This window comes from Atta cephalotes, assembly GCF_000143395.1.
Source record: "Atta cephalotes unplaced genomic scaffold scaffold00034, whole genome shotgun sequence".
Taxonomy (NCBI): Eukaryota; Metazoa; Arthropoda; class Insecta; order Hymenoptera; family Formicidae; genus Atta; species Atta cephalotes.
In genome coordinates, this window is record NW_012130098.1 from 151,428 (window position 1) to 167,290 (window position 15,863).

Below are 15,863 nucleotides of genomic sequence, written 5' to 3' on the forward strand. Positions count from 1 at the left end.
CTCTCTCTCTCTCTCTCTCTCTCTCTCTCTCTCTCTCTCTCTCTCTCTCTCTCTCTCTCTCTCTCTCCTCTCTCTCCGCTGGTACCCGCCGGCCCTCGTCACGGGATTCGACCCCCATCCATACACCGCCTCCACCTGTTCGCAGTCACATCCGAATGCTGGAAACTCGACGATTGGTCGTGATAACTGCTGAATCGCGATTGGTCGTACCCGCACCGCGCTTTTCCTCTTTTCGTAGAAAATGGAGCGGATCTCAATAAGTCGCCATCCTAAGAGAAATCTTACAGAGAATTCTATATATTGTAATATCATGGTACCACATAAAATATATTTTCCATAATTTTTCAAAATTCACAATTCTTTTATTCTGAATCAAATTATTTTATATTTCCTATGAGATTCTTAGTTTAATATTATTTTATATTTATTTTTTATCACAGAATATCTTACAAAAGATTGATTATTCTTTCAATTGTAAGAGGCAGTCTACAATAAGCCATTACTTAAGCTTAAGTCTTAAGCTGTAAGAAATTGACCAATGATGATTATTTTTTTCATATTCGACTGTGATTGTTCAATTTCTTACGACTTAAGATCTAAAGCTTAAGTAATGGTTTATTGTCCAAAATCTCTAAGAGTTAATATAATTTTTTCAAATTCAGACCGAGAAAGTTATATTAAAATATATATAAAGTATTCTTCAACTGAATAGGAGGGATCACTGGCGAGACATCGTGTAGCTTCCGCGAAGACGAAGATCCTGCCAGGAGGTTATCGAGTTCGGGATTAACGGACGGGCATGATCCTGAAGGACCGCCATAGGAACGGTGGCCATTAATCCCAAGTTATATCGGGAGTAAAGCTCGAGGTTACAACGCGGACGCGGTTGCATCTTGGAATCCATTTCGGCTGGTTTCGTGTATTTTTCTCAGACTATTGTCTATACTAAAAAGATAACGAGTCTTGCGCAATGAATAATTCAGATTCAAGCGAGACATTCGCCGAAATTATTTTGTGCACCTGGCATAGGAACGATATATTTCTGAGATGATCAATTTTTCGAACGAGATTACGTGCAAGACGTAAGACGCTAGAGGTGTTGAATGCGATTGCGTTCCCTATCGATCCCGAAAACAGAGGCTTCTTAAAGAGATGGAGCACTACCTTCGCTCGCGGTACCATTTGAGAAAATATCGTCAAAATGTAAATTTTATGCATTACTATTATTTGCTGATCTTATTCTCGATAATAACTTTCATGCAATAATTGTGAGTTGTACCTGCAGTTTCTTGAAAAATAGAGCGTTTAAATCTTATTTTTCGCGTAATTCGTATTTTGCGAATGATGAATGCAACATGATTGTGAAGTAAACAAATGGCAAATAAAATTCGTAAATAAATGCCATATTATGTTTCGAGGGAATCCGAAGCGTTCAAGTATGTAAAGAATCTTGCGCATCTTAATCCCAATCGTTTTCAATCAAGCTGGCTTTTCTTCGAATATTTCACGTTGCGTAATCGTGTAAGGCGAACGACGAGACGTTTACTAGTACCTCACGCAAGAGTTACGTTAAGGGTTAAATATCACCCCGCAGCGTCCTACGCGAAAGAGCATACGGCGGGAGAGGGTGGGCGCCTCCTTTTCATCCTCGCGCTTCCTTCTTTCTCGCGAATTCTTGCGGAGAAACGCGAGGGTACGAGAGACGAGCTACGCCATTGGATAATACCGGAGGCCCCGGGTTCTCCGAGGGAACCATCCATTTAAAATGTCTCCCTTAAATCTCCAACACCACCGGCAACCACCGCCGCCGCCACCACCACCTCCACCTTCGCCGCCGCCGCCGCTTCAGCTACCGTCGACTTTCAGTAGTTGCCCCTGCTTCCACCCCCTCGTTCACCCTTGGGCCACCTTCTTCCTTCCTTCCCCCTCCCCCCCCTGCCTGGACCGAAGTAGGTGCCACCCTCGCGCGCGCTACCGCTGGTTTCTTCTTCCACCCCTCCACTTTTATATCCACCTAAATCCATCCATTTTAAATGACGGATATTTTCTCCTCGCGACTGTATGGATTTTCATATTTTGCGCGAGCAGGTCGCTTTCTTTCTTTCTTCCTTCCTCTCTCTTTCTCTTTCTTCCTTTCCTTCTTTCTTTCCCTCGCTGGCATTTTAATAAAAATGGAAAGAGAGAAAGAAAACGACGGGGATTGGGGGCTCCGCGAAGAGCTGCAAGGAGATAAATCCCCTTCGCTCCGTCATCACGTTCACCTCGCAAAAGCGTTTTGCGTTTCCGGAATATCCCTGAGCGGAATACTAAGGTGAACTTTCGATCAAATTTGCTGCTATCTGAAAAAATATACTAATCAAAGAGCGGGAACGAACGTACGAATTTTTTTAGTCTCTGAGAATACTCGCGCAAACGTAAAAGCGTCCAAATTTACTTCATTATATTTCTTTACATACAAATGAAGTATAACATTTATCATCTTCAAATTAATATTACAATAAAGCCGGGCAAATTAGAACTAATACATGGTTGTTATTTGTGTCTTATTATATAAAAATTTCCTTTCCATTTATTCATACAATAATTCATACAATAATTGATCAACATTTCGGCTGCTTTTTACAACCATCTTCAGAATATTCCAAATAAATTTAAGTCCAATTATATTCTCATTAAATAATAAATGTAAGTGCATTTCCAAAAAACTGAGTGGTTCCTCATTGAATTGCGAGCACAGCTCTTCTTAATCGATGTCAAAATTGTAAGTACTAAACGAATATCAATTAATTTAATAACCTGCATTATATTATGCGTAAAAATTTTATTATTGATAATAATAACTCACTGGTTTTAAGAAATTGCACATCCCTTACATTACAAAATTCTTCAACAAAAATCATATAAATTTAAGTTAGTCGTTAGACATGTGTTCACGTCGGCGTCAAATATATATTTATAATTTTCTCAAAGAATGTATATTTTCCTAGGAAGTTAACAAGAAGTTGGTTCCATTGAATTCTATCTGCAGCGTTATCGATTCGTTCGACGTAGTAAAAATCAGTCGTATTCCTGGAGCTTAAAAGCACAGTGAAAAAAAATCGGTCATCGTAAAAGGAAGAGAGGCAAGTTGGGAGAGAGGGAGAGAGTGAGAGGGTAAGAGAGGTTACTTGCGTCAGAGCCAGTTATAAGCTTCGGAGATCATGGAAGACAACGAAAGGGGGCAAGAGGTGGAGCAAGCAGACGACATGTATTATTGATGTGCCTGTGTCGCCGGCAAGCCTCTGCCTCTTCTCTTCTCTTCTCTTCTCTCTTACCCATCTCTGCCACTCTGCTCTTCCGAGTATCTGCACCTCCCGTCTCGCTCTCCTCCCCAAACCTTTCCCATCCTCTCCTCCGTCCCCCTTTCCTCCCTTGAAAACACCCATACGAGTCTTCCAGTTTCCGATACATTCCGCCAGGAATCCCAGCCATCGTCTCCGTCACTCGATATCTCTCGCGAGCACGCACACGCGTGCACGCTCTCAACAAAATCCTTCCCACTTTCCGCGCGGAGGATGGGAACTCAATCTCATAGTCTCATCGCGCAATTAAGTCTCTCTGCGTTTTATCCGTACGAAGAAAGTGCACATCAATCGATCGCGTTTTTTTGCATCTCATCCTTTTTCTAGTTAGAAATATGAAGCATATTAGTTGACAAGAAGAGAGATCTTTATTATTTCTTTTTTTTTTTTTTTTTTTATGAAAGTGGGTTGTTAGAACAACGGTCGTGCCCCGAGTGAAGCGCGCTCGATCGTTCGATCGTTCGTTCTCCCGAGGGCGAGAGAACGTTGCTGCGGGATTGAAACCGACCGAGGATGGATCTGCAATAATTGCAAGTCGAGTGCATTATGCACGGTCGGCCGAGTGCGGAAAGAACGTCATGCTCCCACCGACCGTCCGCTTGTGAGAAAGAAGGAGAAAGAGAGAGAAAGGGAACGCAAAGCGTTCAGAGCGGAGACGCCGCCTTCTTCCATTAATCTCACCGCAATCGAAATTAGCATAATTGACGGAGCGGAGAATAGCGACCTGTTCGACTCCGAAACGCCATCTCGCATAATCTCTCCATATATCTCACTCAGTGTTTTCCGATAAAGCACGCATCCACGAAAAGACCGTCCTAGACATATAGTCCGTGCAACGTATCGAAATACTATCTGCAAATAGACGGAATCTTCGGATCAGGAAGAAGAGTTCACGAGTTCGTATCTCGAGATACCATTATCGGAAATCTAGCTAGTCTTTTTGATCCTCTGTGAATGGATTTCCGACTTGTCTAAAGGGGTCACAATACTATGTATATAAAAAATGAAACAAACGATTCAGTATTTAGAGAGAGGCGGAAGAGAGGAGGGTGTTGAAATTTTTAAAAGTGATAAAAAGAAAGCCTTGTGGTCACAAAACTCTAGCCAGTCGTGATTCATAATTTGCTGAAAACCGCGACTCTCTCGCAACTCTCCCCCTCCCCGTCGCGAAAATATGCGCGTCGTTTGTATTCACGGTACGCGCGGAGAAACTTAAATTGCCGCGATTAAACTCGACACTGCGCGCGCGCGCGCGCGCACGGGAGATTAATGAATTTTCGGAAGCGTAAAATCTCTCGATACTCTACGCGGCAATGTTTCTACTCTATGCGGATCGATCTGCAAATTTCGCGGCGCGCTGTTCGACTGGTTTTAATAAACGAGCGCGCGAAGGGAATGCAGATCGCGCACGAGATATATAGGATAGCTACATCTCGGTGGACCGCGGGAACGAATCGGCTTTTTCTCGCCCTCGTCGTCCCTTTTTCTCTCCCTTTTCTCTTCCCTCAACGTCGTCTCTCTTTCTCTCCCTCAGTCCCTCTCTTTTTCACTCACGCGCGCATCTCCTTGAGCAAGACGTATCGACGCGGATTTTTTTTCCGCGTCAGTCATTTATCAAAGCCTTTCGTTCTCGACCCTACCCCACCCACCTGATACACGCGGATCTGGCCGAAGGATTTAGGCAAAGAGACTAGACGGAGATAGAAAAGGAAAAGGGTGGCGGTGAGTGGAAAGGAGAGACGTGCCCTTCCTCGGCAGTATCGGATCGAGACCTAAAAGCCATTCTACAATAGCATAAGTGAGTTGTAAATAGTTGTAAAAATTGACCACTTACAGCAGATGAAGAGAATATTCGGTTGTGATTGGTCAATTTTTATTAATACAACCACTTACAACTATACTACGCAATTAGAATGGACTTTCAATTAGTATAGTACTGCTCGAATTGTATCAATATATGTAATTTAAAAACAAAATTTCAACAATTACCAAATTTAATAGACTTTAAATGCATAAGACATCATGGTACTTGAAAAAATATGTCGTATCGTTAATTTGTCACAATTTTAGCGACTTCTTGTTAATTTTAGAAGAATTCTATATTCTACAGTTATTTTTAAACAAAGTTTGTCTGTTATTTTTTTCAATTTTGATTTTTTTAATGTAAAAATGCGAAACTCTTTTTTACTTTTATAAGAAACTATGTAAAACTATGAAAAGTACTATCAGAACAGTTTTTTTTTTATTTTAATAGAATGTGTGCTATCTACACAGATTCCATTTTTGAATATCCATGAAGTTAGACATTTTATTAATATGAAAAAAATAATGACAGTTCCAGTTTTCATATTAAAAAATCGAAATTGAAAATATAGCGAGCTAACTTCGCGAATCTAGCATGACACTTCCTCCATAGTACAAGAAAAAGAAAAATATTTTCATTTATAACTACAGTTACTCCTCGATTCTCTCCATCGTTATTAGCAATACAATTCAACAAGAAAGAATAGCCGCGAAATAGAAGCGACTTGCGTCATCGACAATCGCGCTTTTTACTCATTTTTTTTCTAGCGCTCACGTCCATGGCGTGCCAGATCTTCGGCTATGACGAATAATGGCAAAAATACAGACGGACGTATTGGAAGGTACGACGTAGCTGCGAACATGGTAATTAAGACCAAAGCATTAATCCTGAAAAAATTCGACGGCCCCAACAGCAGTTCCCAACATTGGCTCGGGCAATTTTTGCCCGGCCACGTCCTCGCACGCAACCTTTTCCCGAAGAGAGCTTCACTTCCTCTCTGTCCTCTGCCTCCCCCGTTACCTTTCGCAAGAGCTCGATCGAGTATCGGATGCTTGTGGTTTTAGCGCTAGCACGAGCGGAGGAGACCAACGACGCTACAGTAAATCCTCTGTCAACTCGATGACCTACAATGCGCGCGCGATTACACCTGCCAGATCGTTCTTCCATTTCCGGGGAATATACTCGCTGTCATGAAATCTTGCGAGCTAATATCAAATTTGATTGGGTTTACTCAATGCGCACTGGTGCATATTAAAGCCGTCGTACATAAATTGCTGTAAAGACGTGTGTTTAATATAAATACAATAGAAATTAAACCGTTGACATCGGATTAAACCACGAAATCCAATACATTTTATTGTGTTAAGTAAAATATAAAATTATAAAATGTATTTTATAATTTGAAATATTGCATTTCACTTTTACCCTTAGATTAAATCATGTATAATGGCATTAATATGCACCAGTGCGCACTAATGCATTCAATCGAATTCACTATCAGATTTCGAAGGCATTAGAAACGTCGCACTCGCGAAATTTATACTCACAGAGATATACACGTTCAATTAAGTTGCAACAATAAACGAGTTGATTCGATCCTTCATGCATTTTATCGTGTTATTCTGCTATTTTTCTAGAGGTTCTCTTTGATTATGTTATTATGCAGCGATCGAGCAACTCGAGGACGAGCCGAAGACAGCAAGTAGTAAAAGAAAGCGACGACGTAATTTCACTCTATTATAAAAAGGCAAGCGCCATCAACTTGGTTGTCGTTAAAAAATTTACAGCAAGGAAGTAGTGCGTAGGTGACAGATAATCTGATCGAGCGCGATGAAAATGACACGTGACGGTGACAACGGATTGTTGGTTCCGGCTGGATCCAAAAACGTATCTTTCTATCTGCCACTCTGTTTTCTTGCAGGTCTTCTACTTCCGAGCTTCTATAAACTCCGGATGGTGATGCGTGAACGCGAGCACGAACGCTACGCGACCTTTGTTATCTTCTTTGAAAGAGACGCGAGTGAATATTGCATTACCTTGCGCAGAGCGCAAGGAAAATGGAGATAGACAACGAAGGAAAACGAGAGAGAAGGAGAGGGAGAACCATGGCGTCAGAGAAGAGCGGGTCAACCCGCCGAGTTTCATAAATATTTTCTGTACAGGCGTCGCCAAACTAATTTATGGTAGCTGAAGTATACGGAACGTAACGTTACGCAATGTAACGAGACTTGAAATGCGTTACGTCTTATTGTGTCAATTGTTAGGGAAATTTTGTAAAGTATGCAAGATATAATATATACAGTCGATATAATATATACAGAAAATAGATATAATATACAGAAATCGATTTTCATTTTTATCAATAATTTCTATCGATAATTTTAATTTTAATTTCTTTTATCTTATTATTTATCTTTTTTAAATCCTAATTGACAATTAGAAAAAAGAATAAAAGTAAATCCTCAAAGAACACACAAAAAATTGAAATGACTTTAATTCTTAAAATTAATAAACAGTTCAATTTTGTAACAAAAAAAAAATCACTGTTTTGATTTTTGTTGTATAATGTAAAAAAAAAAATTATTTTGACTTTCTCTTACCTTGGTGTGTTCTTTGGATTATATATGCCAAAATTAAAGCTAATCTGTACATTGATAGAAATAATTGATTGACAGAAAAATAATTGACAGAACATATATCAGAAGTCTTAATCGAAATTGTATCGTCGATTCTGTAAGTGAGATAGAGCAGGTAATCTGGTATGCGGCCAAATAAAACTCTTTTGATAGTCGAGTGTATTTAAAATACAATTTAAGGGCCATTCGGATAAGAAAAAAAGTAAAGAATCCTTCGCAATGAAATACGAGTGTTTGATTAGGAACATATCGTACACATTATTCATGAGCGTGTATGGAGTGTGCTCGCGCATATGCAAATACATGGCGTTGTCCAAAAGGCAAATACATGTTACCGTAAGATAAGACTGTTCAAGGTTCAAGGGCTCCAGGATTGTTGGGGATATCAGGAAGGACTCTCGCGGTCCCGATCGAACCACGGATTATTAGCGATAAGCTCTTTCGCCGAGCATAAAATTCATCCTTTCACACTCTTCCCGACGCCTCTTTTCCGCATGCACTTTATATTAGATTTAAACTTACGCCGCACTTCTGACTTCGTTAAAGGTTGACTAATTAAGCGTAAACGGTAATAAAAAGTACAAATTAAGCGAAAGCAGAAACAAGAAAAGATCATTTGCGCACAGAAGAGAAGATTTTAAGTATGTTCTTCGCACTAGCATGTATAATAACTTTGGTAATAGCGTGCAAAAGTTTAATGAAAATGATACTGTTCGCAAGATGTTGGAAGATTCTTTTAAAGAATCGGAGATAAAGAGCTCAGCAGCTGCAAATCTAAAAATAACTAATAGATTTCTTCTGTTCTAAAAGTCTTATACCCTAAAATATAACATAGTCCTAAGTTCTGCTTAAATTCGTGCCATATGTTTCTTGTTCTATACTCCATATTGATTATTAGATGATTGTATAGATTTCTTTGGCTTTCTATTGTATTTTGCAAATTTTAATAAATATTTATTATTCTTAATCGATAGCTTATATATGAATTATATTTTTAATAAATTGAAGGGCGGATAGATATGTTTGTTTAAGAGAAATTGTAAAGTTTCCTCTTAGCATAAAAGTTGAAGTAATAAAATTTTAAAAATAAATATAGGACGTGAATCAAGCTAGGCCTTATTGCTGTATTAATTAAAAAATAAAAGTTTATTACAACAAACGTTTCGACCTCAATGGGTCAATGTTATACTAGATACAATTTAAAATTAATTATTCATTGTGTACGTCCTACAAAAATTATGTATGATTGTGAGACTTCTTAAATATGTAAAACATGTAAAAATAAATGCTCCATTATTTGTAAAAACACGACATTGTAAAAACATTACGCCGCTTGGTGATCATCAACGGTTACCAACGGTGGCCACCAAGTGGCGTAATGTTTTTACAATGTCAAGTTCCTTTCCGAATAATGGAGCATTTATTTTTACACGTTTTATATATCTCGAAATGTTTGTAATAAACTTTTGTTTTTTTAATTAACACAGCATTAAGATCTAGCTTGGCTTGTAGCCCTATATTTATTTTTAATTTTATAAATTATTTGAGCCTTTTTTCTTATATTATTTAATAAAATTTTCTTCTTCTATTTTTAATAAGTTATTTTTTTCAGTGCATCCTCATTCCCTGTTTAGCATCCATTTATTAATATTATCTAATATCAAGTGTGACCTATGCAACGCAGTAGACCACGACTAAATGACCGGATACACACAGTCTGTGTATACAATCTGTGTGTATCCGGCCATTTAGATAATTCAATTTCCTTTAAGTGAAATAATAATAATAGCGTGGCCCGAAAAAGAATTTGGATGTTGGGGTAGGCACAGTAGACGACAAAGAATAGGATAGGTTGGTAGGGAGACGAGAATGGGAGAAAATGGGAGAACGGTGGAAGAGCAAGTCATTTGTACGAGTCGCCGAATATAAATACCAAAGACGAAGTTAAAAAGTCACCAGTAGAGGAGCGGACCCAGTATTGTGAGCTATCGCATATATCAGCCTTGAATTACTTCTAACGGGGCAAGAGGACTCGGTCGTAAGATCAAATATTAGCATTAGTGTAGTTGCATGTGCTTATGCGAACATAACATTATTACACATAACATAATTACATTTCTTTTTTTTTATGCTTACAAATCGATATAAGCAATGATTTCTAGCATCGATTTGTAAATAATATGTCAAACTTGGTGAAAATTTTTCTTAGAATTTAAAAAATTTTTTCAAATTTCTGAATAATTTTGTAACTTCTAGAAAATTTTTATTTAATTAGAACACTTTTTAAAAGTGTCAAAAAAGTTTATACATCTTTTTTAGAATTCTTTATGTATATAAAATTTAAAGTATTTTAACATTTCAAAGATTTCTCATTCTATAATTTTTGATGAAAACTTATAATAAAATCTAAAAGACTTTAATGCATTATATATAATAATCACATATTCTGTTTCTTCATGTTTTTCAAATTGAAAGGGACAAATATTTTTGTCCAATGTTCTTTATAAGTAGTGTGATCTCTCTCTCTCTCTCTCTCATGTCATGTTCCTCATAACTGAGAGTCGTGATCCTAAACATGGTTAAACAGTATGATATTAGATCGTTTATATAAGAATCGTACAAAAGTACTCAGTTTTAATACAAAAGTACTCAGTTTTAACGTTGGAACGTTGTAACATTTAATAGAAGGTACGAACCGAAGATTACATCGCAAGTCATGGAAATGGTTGAGGACTATGTTAGCGGAAGTAATATGCAACGTCGTGACGCTCAGGACGTCATAGATGAATTTAATTGTGAACTATCAAACATGCGAGGAAAATGTTTAGATATCGGTTCGGGTCCAGGGAACATTACTAAGGAACTGTTACTTCCGATCTTGCCACATGATGCGGAGGTAGTAGGTAAGTAAATGAAAATTTGACGGTATGCGTGTTTCTTTTAATAAAGAATCATTTCGTAGGCGCAGATATATCCGAAGCGATGGTGAATTACGCCAGTCAAAAATATAATGATGAAAAACGATTGTCCTTCGTTATTCTGGACATCGAAACATCGGAATTACCAAGTAACCAAGTCGAGCAATATGATAATGCCGTGTCTTTCTATTGTCTGCATTGGTGTAACGATATATGGTATTTTACTTTCTTGGGTAACATTTAAAAAAAAAGCTTTTGTAAATAAAACAATTTCTATAATTAATTTTGTATTATTAGAAGAAAATTATGCGAAAAAAATTTATATGTTATATTAACGAATGCTAATCAACATTAAAAAAATATCTTGATTTTTTAAATTAAGTTGCTAAATTTTCAGGCGCGCTTTACAGAATATTTACAAGTTACTGCGACCAAATGGAAAAGCGCTTGTAATGTTCCTTGGATATCATTCTGGATTCGAAGCATATCTACAACTCAAGCAGTATCCACGATATCAATCTTATCTTCAGGTATTAATAATAAAAATAAATAAAACACGTTTAACGATAATGTTAACATTAAATTCAAATGCTTGTATCCTCTTCTTTAAGGATGCATGCCGTTACGTGCCGTACTTCCAACGAAGAATGTGTAAAGATGTCAGAGCGAGTCTGCGAAAAATGCTTGAGGATGTCGGCTTTGAAATTCTGCACTGTAGCAAAAGGGAAAAAAGTTATCACTACAGCAAACAAAGCCTCAAAAGTAAGATACTGAATAACAAGATAAATTATTATCTGTCTACACGTATAAGAATAAATTAAAACATTGTAACAAAAATTAATCGTCGCAACTAAATAAGAATTTTTGTCTCTTTGTTTATATAAAATAAAATCATATTTGTATTTTTGCAGACCACGTGTGCGCTGTTAATCCTTTTATGAAGCGGCTCCCCGATGATATGAAAAGCGAATTTATAGACAATTTGCTAAATGAAATCATGAACCAAAATGTTCTGATTCCGCTTAAAAGCAAAAGCAAAAGCAGCCAAGAATACTTAATATTGCGATATTACCTACTAATAGCATACGTACAAAAACCGGCATCAGCTATTTGAAAATTTTTTAATTATTTATAAAATGTGTATATTTTTAGATTATTTTATTATTTTTAGATAATAAGTGATGCAAGATTAAAAACAATTAAATTTCAATCATTCAAATAAAATTCAATCATTATGTAAAATAATGTATTATTACTATAATTATGTACTATAATTAGATTTATATTTTATAGTTTTTTATAATTTCTAAGAATGTAATGTTTTTACGATTATTACATATATCGAAGTTTTAAAATTGACTCTAATTTGCCCTTCTATTTTCCTGATATTTTTGTTAGTCTTTAAGAGTCCTTTAACTTAATTGCATTTATTATCTGATCTTGACAAAATAATGATGTAATTACATTTTATAAATCAAATAAAGAATACTAATTAATTTAGTAAAACCTGTTATTTAGTAAAATTTGTTACTCGATATAGTTATATTACATCGATATAAACTTTAAACAGAAAGTTACGTTTTTATGAAACATGTAAAAGTGACGAAAGGAAAAAAAGAACAAATACATATCACTTTCAGCAGCTTGTGCCTCCTACACACTAAATTTTATGTATATATTGTACGCTATATCTTTGATTTTACAATAGTACAGCCATTTATAGAATATTGTTATTATAACTTATGGATCATATCGTACGGATACAAGAATGGGCGTTTCGGTATCGATATTCGTATAGCGGGTAATAATATTTCTAACTTTGTTCTCTAAAAAATACACATCCAGGCTTACAAATAGTAAAACCGCTGACATCGATCGTGTTTGTTGACATCCAATGCGTGCCTCTCAGAAAATACGACTAGCAAACCCGAAAGGTCATACGAGCAAGCTCATATTAATTTCTCGTAACATATAGCGATAATTAATCGCACAATTATTTCAATTCGTACAATTACAAAGGTTCTCTTAAACAGTTGTTCTAAAGAGTCGTATTTCGCAAATAGTCGTATTTCGAGCGGCAGCGCATTTCAGGATGGAAGCGATCCAAACCATTGTGTGTGCCACGAAATATCCTCTGTTCGAAATTTCTCCGCATTCATTTGCAAGCTATTTTTCAGTTATTTGCGTTGCAACTGACCTCCCCTTGACTCTCGCATTCATAAATCGCTGTGCAAGCAAGTTCGGAGACATAATCTCACTGTGAAATCAACACGGCGCAGATAGAGGATTTCTCGGCTGAAAGCATGAATTTTTGTTGTACCTCGATATTCAAATTGAGTATTAACAACGCCGTAGTTAATCGCAACAGAAGATGTATTTTAAACACCCGCCGCATGTAACGTATATTCCGTCTTATGCTCCTGTGAACGTAATCGATAATGCGCGAAGACTTTTTTTTATCTCTCAGTATATTCTAGTTATCGAGACCTTCCGCAAATACCCGCCTATTTCCTACATTACGAACGAGGACATCACCTGTCACAGCAGTAACATTCCACGATCCGCTGTGATTCCTGATTAGCATATAATACGTAACAAACGTGCTCTCGAGCTTCGAACAGTATACTTTATACATATAATAATTGCGAGAGTCGTAAAGTATCGGATCTCTCTTATGAGTATCAATCTGCTCTCAAATCTCATCGCTTTAGCCTTCCATGGCATTTCATATTATTTAACTTTACGAAAGATAATATCATAACTCCAAAGAGCAGCTTTATGAATACGCGTTAAATACATATTTTATTTCGGTTTACAGAGCAAAAGCTGTAACTGGAAAATTATATAAATTTCAAATATTTTATATATATTAATTAATCATCTAAAATGCCTGAAACGTGCATTTCGAGAGCGAGATTTTCGAGCGTCTGTAATCCGAATGCCTTGTAATTAGTTTAATTATTAGTTATTAGCTGTCTTAAGATGTCTTAAGATGCCTTAAAATGTCTAAATCGTTTGGGACGATATTACTGAAACATACTTTTATCGATTATGAGCTAAATGGTAAAACGGAGTGAATAAGTAACGCTTTTTTAATATATCAATCGCTTAATTGGTAATTTCTTATTTCGTAGAAAGGACATCGAACATCAAATACGATTATTTATAGAAAAGAGGGATTATACCTGGGATGAGAACAGCGAAGGATGATCGAGGGCAAGGCACAAGTGAGTCAGAGAGAGGAGAAATTATTTTGTATGACCCTTTACGCATTCTAGCATCGCGAGGTTTATCGATTAAAATCGATACATCGCGAGATATACACACACGCATACATATGATGTATATTATATTATATAATCAGACACTGACATAATAAGTAATCGACAACTATTGCTAACAGCGGGACAAATATCTTATTTCTATTGATACTTCCACACTTTCTTATGCATGTTTACCTCTCAGCGATTAATAATTCATTTTTTTCATAACCCGAAAATATCGGATTAAAGATGAACAGAGATGCCCGTTGAAAAGAATATTTGGAAAACGCATGACGTAAAAGTACATTGTAAAAAAATATCGCAGGATCTATTTTACAGAAATAGACACATTGAATGAGAATTGAAATAAGTTTCAAACTTTATGAATGAGAAAAGTCACAAATTCATGAACGTTAAAGAAAAAGATCCATGATCTTGAAAAATATCAGCTTTTTTTATAAAGCAAAATATTTAGATAAAATCAAGAGTTGCGAAGAATTAATAATTCATTCATAAATTAGGAGTAATAATTTTTAAAGATATCGTATAGATCTACAGAAAGAGAAATCACAAAAAGATCCAGCAGGGAAAAATCTATAAAAATCTTTTTTTTAAAGAATTTGTAAAATCTGTAGAACGATGACATCTACAATTCCTTAATCTGCGAACAAAATCTGCAAGTATCTATAGAAATAACATCTCCGTTCAAGATCTGATTCCTTCACGGAGCTTCATCACATCGATGCTTCATTAATCACCGCGTAAAAAATCGCTACATGGCAAGAAAGCATAGCCGAAATTACGTATAGCTTTAATTCTCGGTAGCGTTTCCTTTCGATTCTTTCGTCGCGCATATCCGAATACATGTCGAAATACGCGCCATGTCGCTCGAGAACCACGCTTACTATAAATTCTCATTTACCGCATGATAGCGGTAGAGAGAACGCGAATAGAATACATTAATTACGCATTTAAGACCGTTGCTGCTTAGGTACTTTCATAGTGGGATGTCGTCGTTGGATTTAGCATGGATGAAATGCACGTAATCAAAATGCGACACGCGCGATGAAAATTTCAGAATTTTAAACTTAATTATCATAAACGAAATAAATGGACAGGAAGCATGAAAAATTAAAAACACAAGTAATTCAGTAGTTGCTAGAAATCGATCATCATTATGCATATCAAATGCTGCCTAATTATGTTTAACACTAAAACTGCGGATCTAAATTAAGCCAATCATGATTCAAGGTAAATTTGGCATTCTGTACGAGGGAGGATTGTTATCATAAAAGTAAAATTAATTACTTATAATTAAGTATGATTATTTATGAAAAGTCACAAAAATCTAAAGCTCTACGTACAAATTTAAATGAACTGTACAAGAAAAATTATTAAATAGATTAAAAATTGTACGGCCGCGGTTCTAATATTATCGCAACATATTCGTTCCGATTTATTTCTCGTAAGCACTACACAATAATCTCACATCCAATTAAATCCGTTTAAAAACCTGCATCGATACTATTATAAATGCACGATACTCCGATCAATATCTATTCAACTTAAATTAATCAAGTTAAATTAATCATAAATAGAAAAAGAGGAGCGGGAAAAATACAGGAGATAAAATGCGAAATCAAAACAAATTTGTAAACACAACAAATCGTTATAATCTCTCGTTTACAAAAACGGAAGAATACGGACCGACGAGTTGAACTAATCGTCGATTAGAGAGAAAGAACGAGAGGTTACATAACCGGAAATACATAAAAATCACGAAACATATTACGATAATAAAACGGTAACGATAATGGATCGACTTGGACGAGACGATCGAACACGAGCATGTGGTCAGCGCCGAACGGCCAACGCTAATTGTAAGTATAACGAGATTCGGC

General features: G+C 36.3%; 1 protein-coding gene across 1 annotated transcript; it reads left to right on the forward strand.

Annotated features, from left to right (window-relative positions):
- The first annotated feature begins 10,497 nt into the window (after positions 1-10,497).
- LOC105621469 lies at positions 10,498-11,813 on the forward strand. The gene is made up of 5 exons (XM_012202937.1): positions 10,498-10,684; positions 10,744-10,915; positions 11,097-11,229; positions 11,311-11,461; positions 11,611-11,813. Exons 1-5 carry the CDS (start codon positions 10,498-10,500, stop codon positions 11,811-11,813), a joined length of 846 nt encoding a protein of 281 aa, XP_012058327.1.
- Positions 11,814-15,863: the final 4,050 nt, after the last annotated feature.

Excerpts from the sequence above, each read along its gene's own strand:
- LOC105621469 (XM_012202937.1), top strand. The coding sequence starts at position 10,498 with ATGGAAATGGTTGAGGACTATGTTAGCGGAAGTAATATGCAACGTCGT. Across the intron at positions 10,685-10,743 it reads ACATGATGCGGAGGTAGTAG|GCGCAGATATATCCGAAGCG; the intron begins GTAAGTAAATGA and ends ATCATTTCGTAG. Across the intron at positions 10,916-11,096 it reads CATTGGTGTAACGATATATG|GCGCGCTTTACAGAATATTT; the intron begins GTATTTTACTTT and ends CTAAATTTTCAG.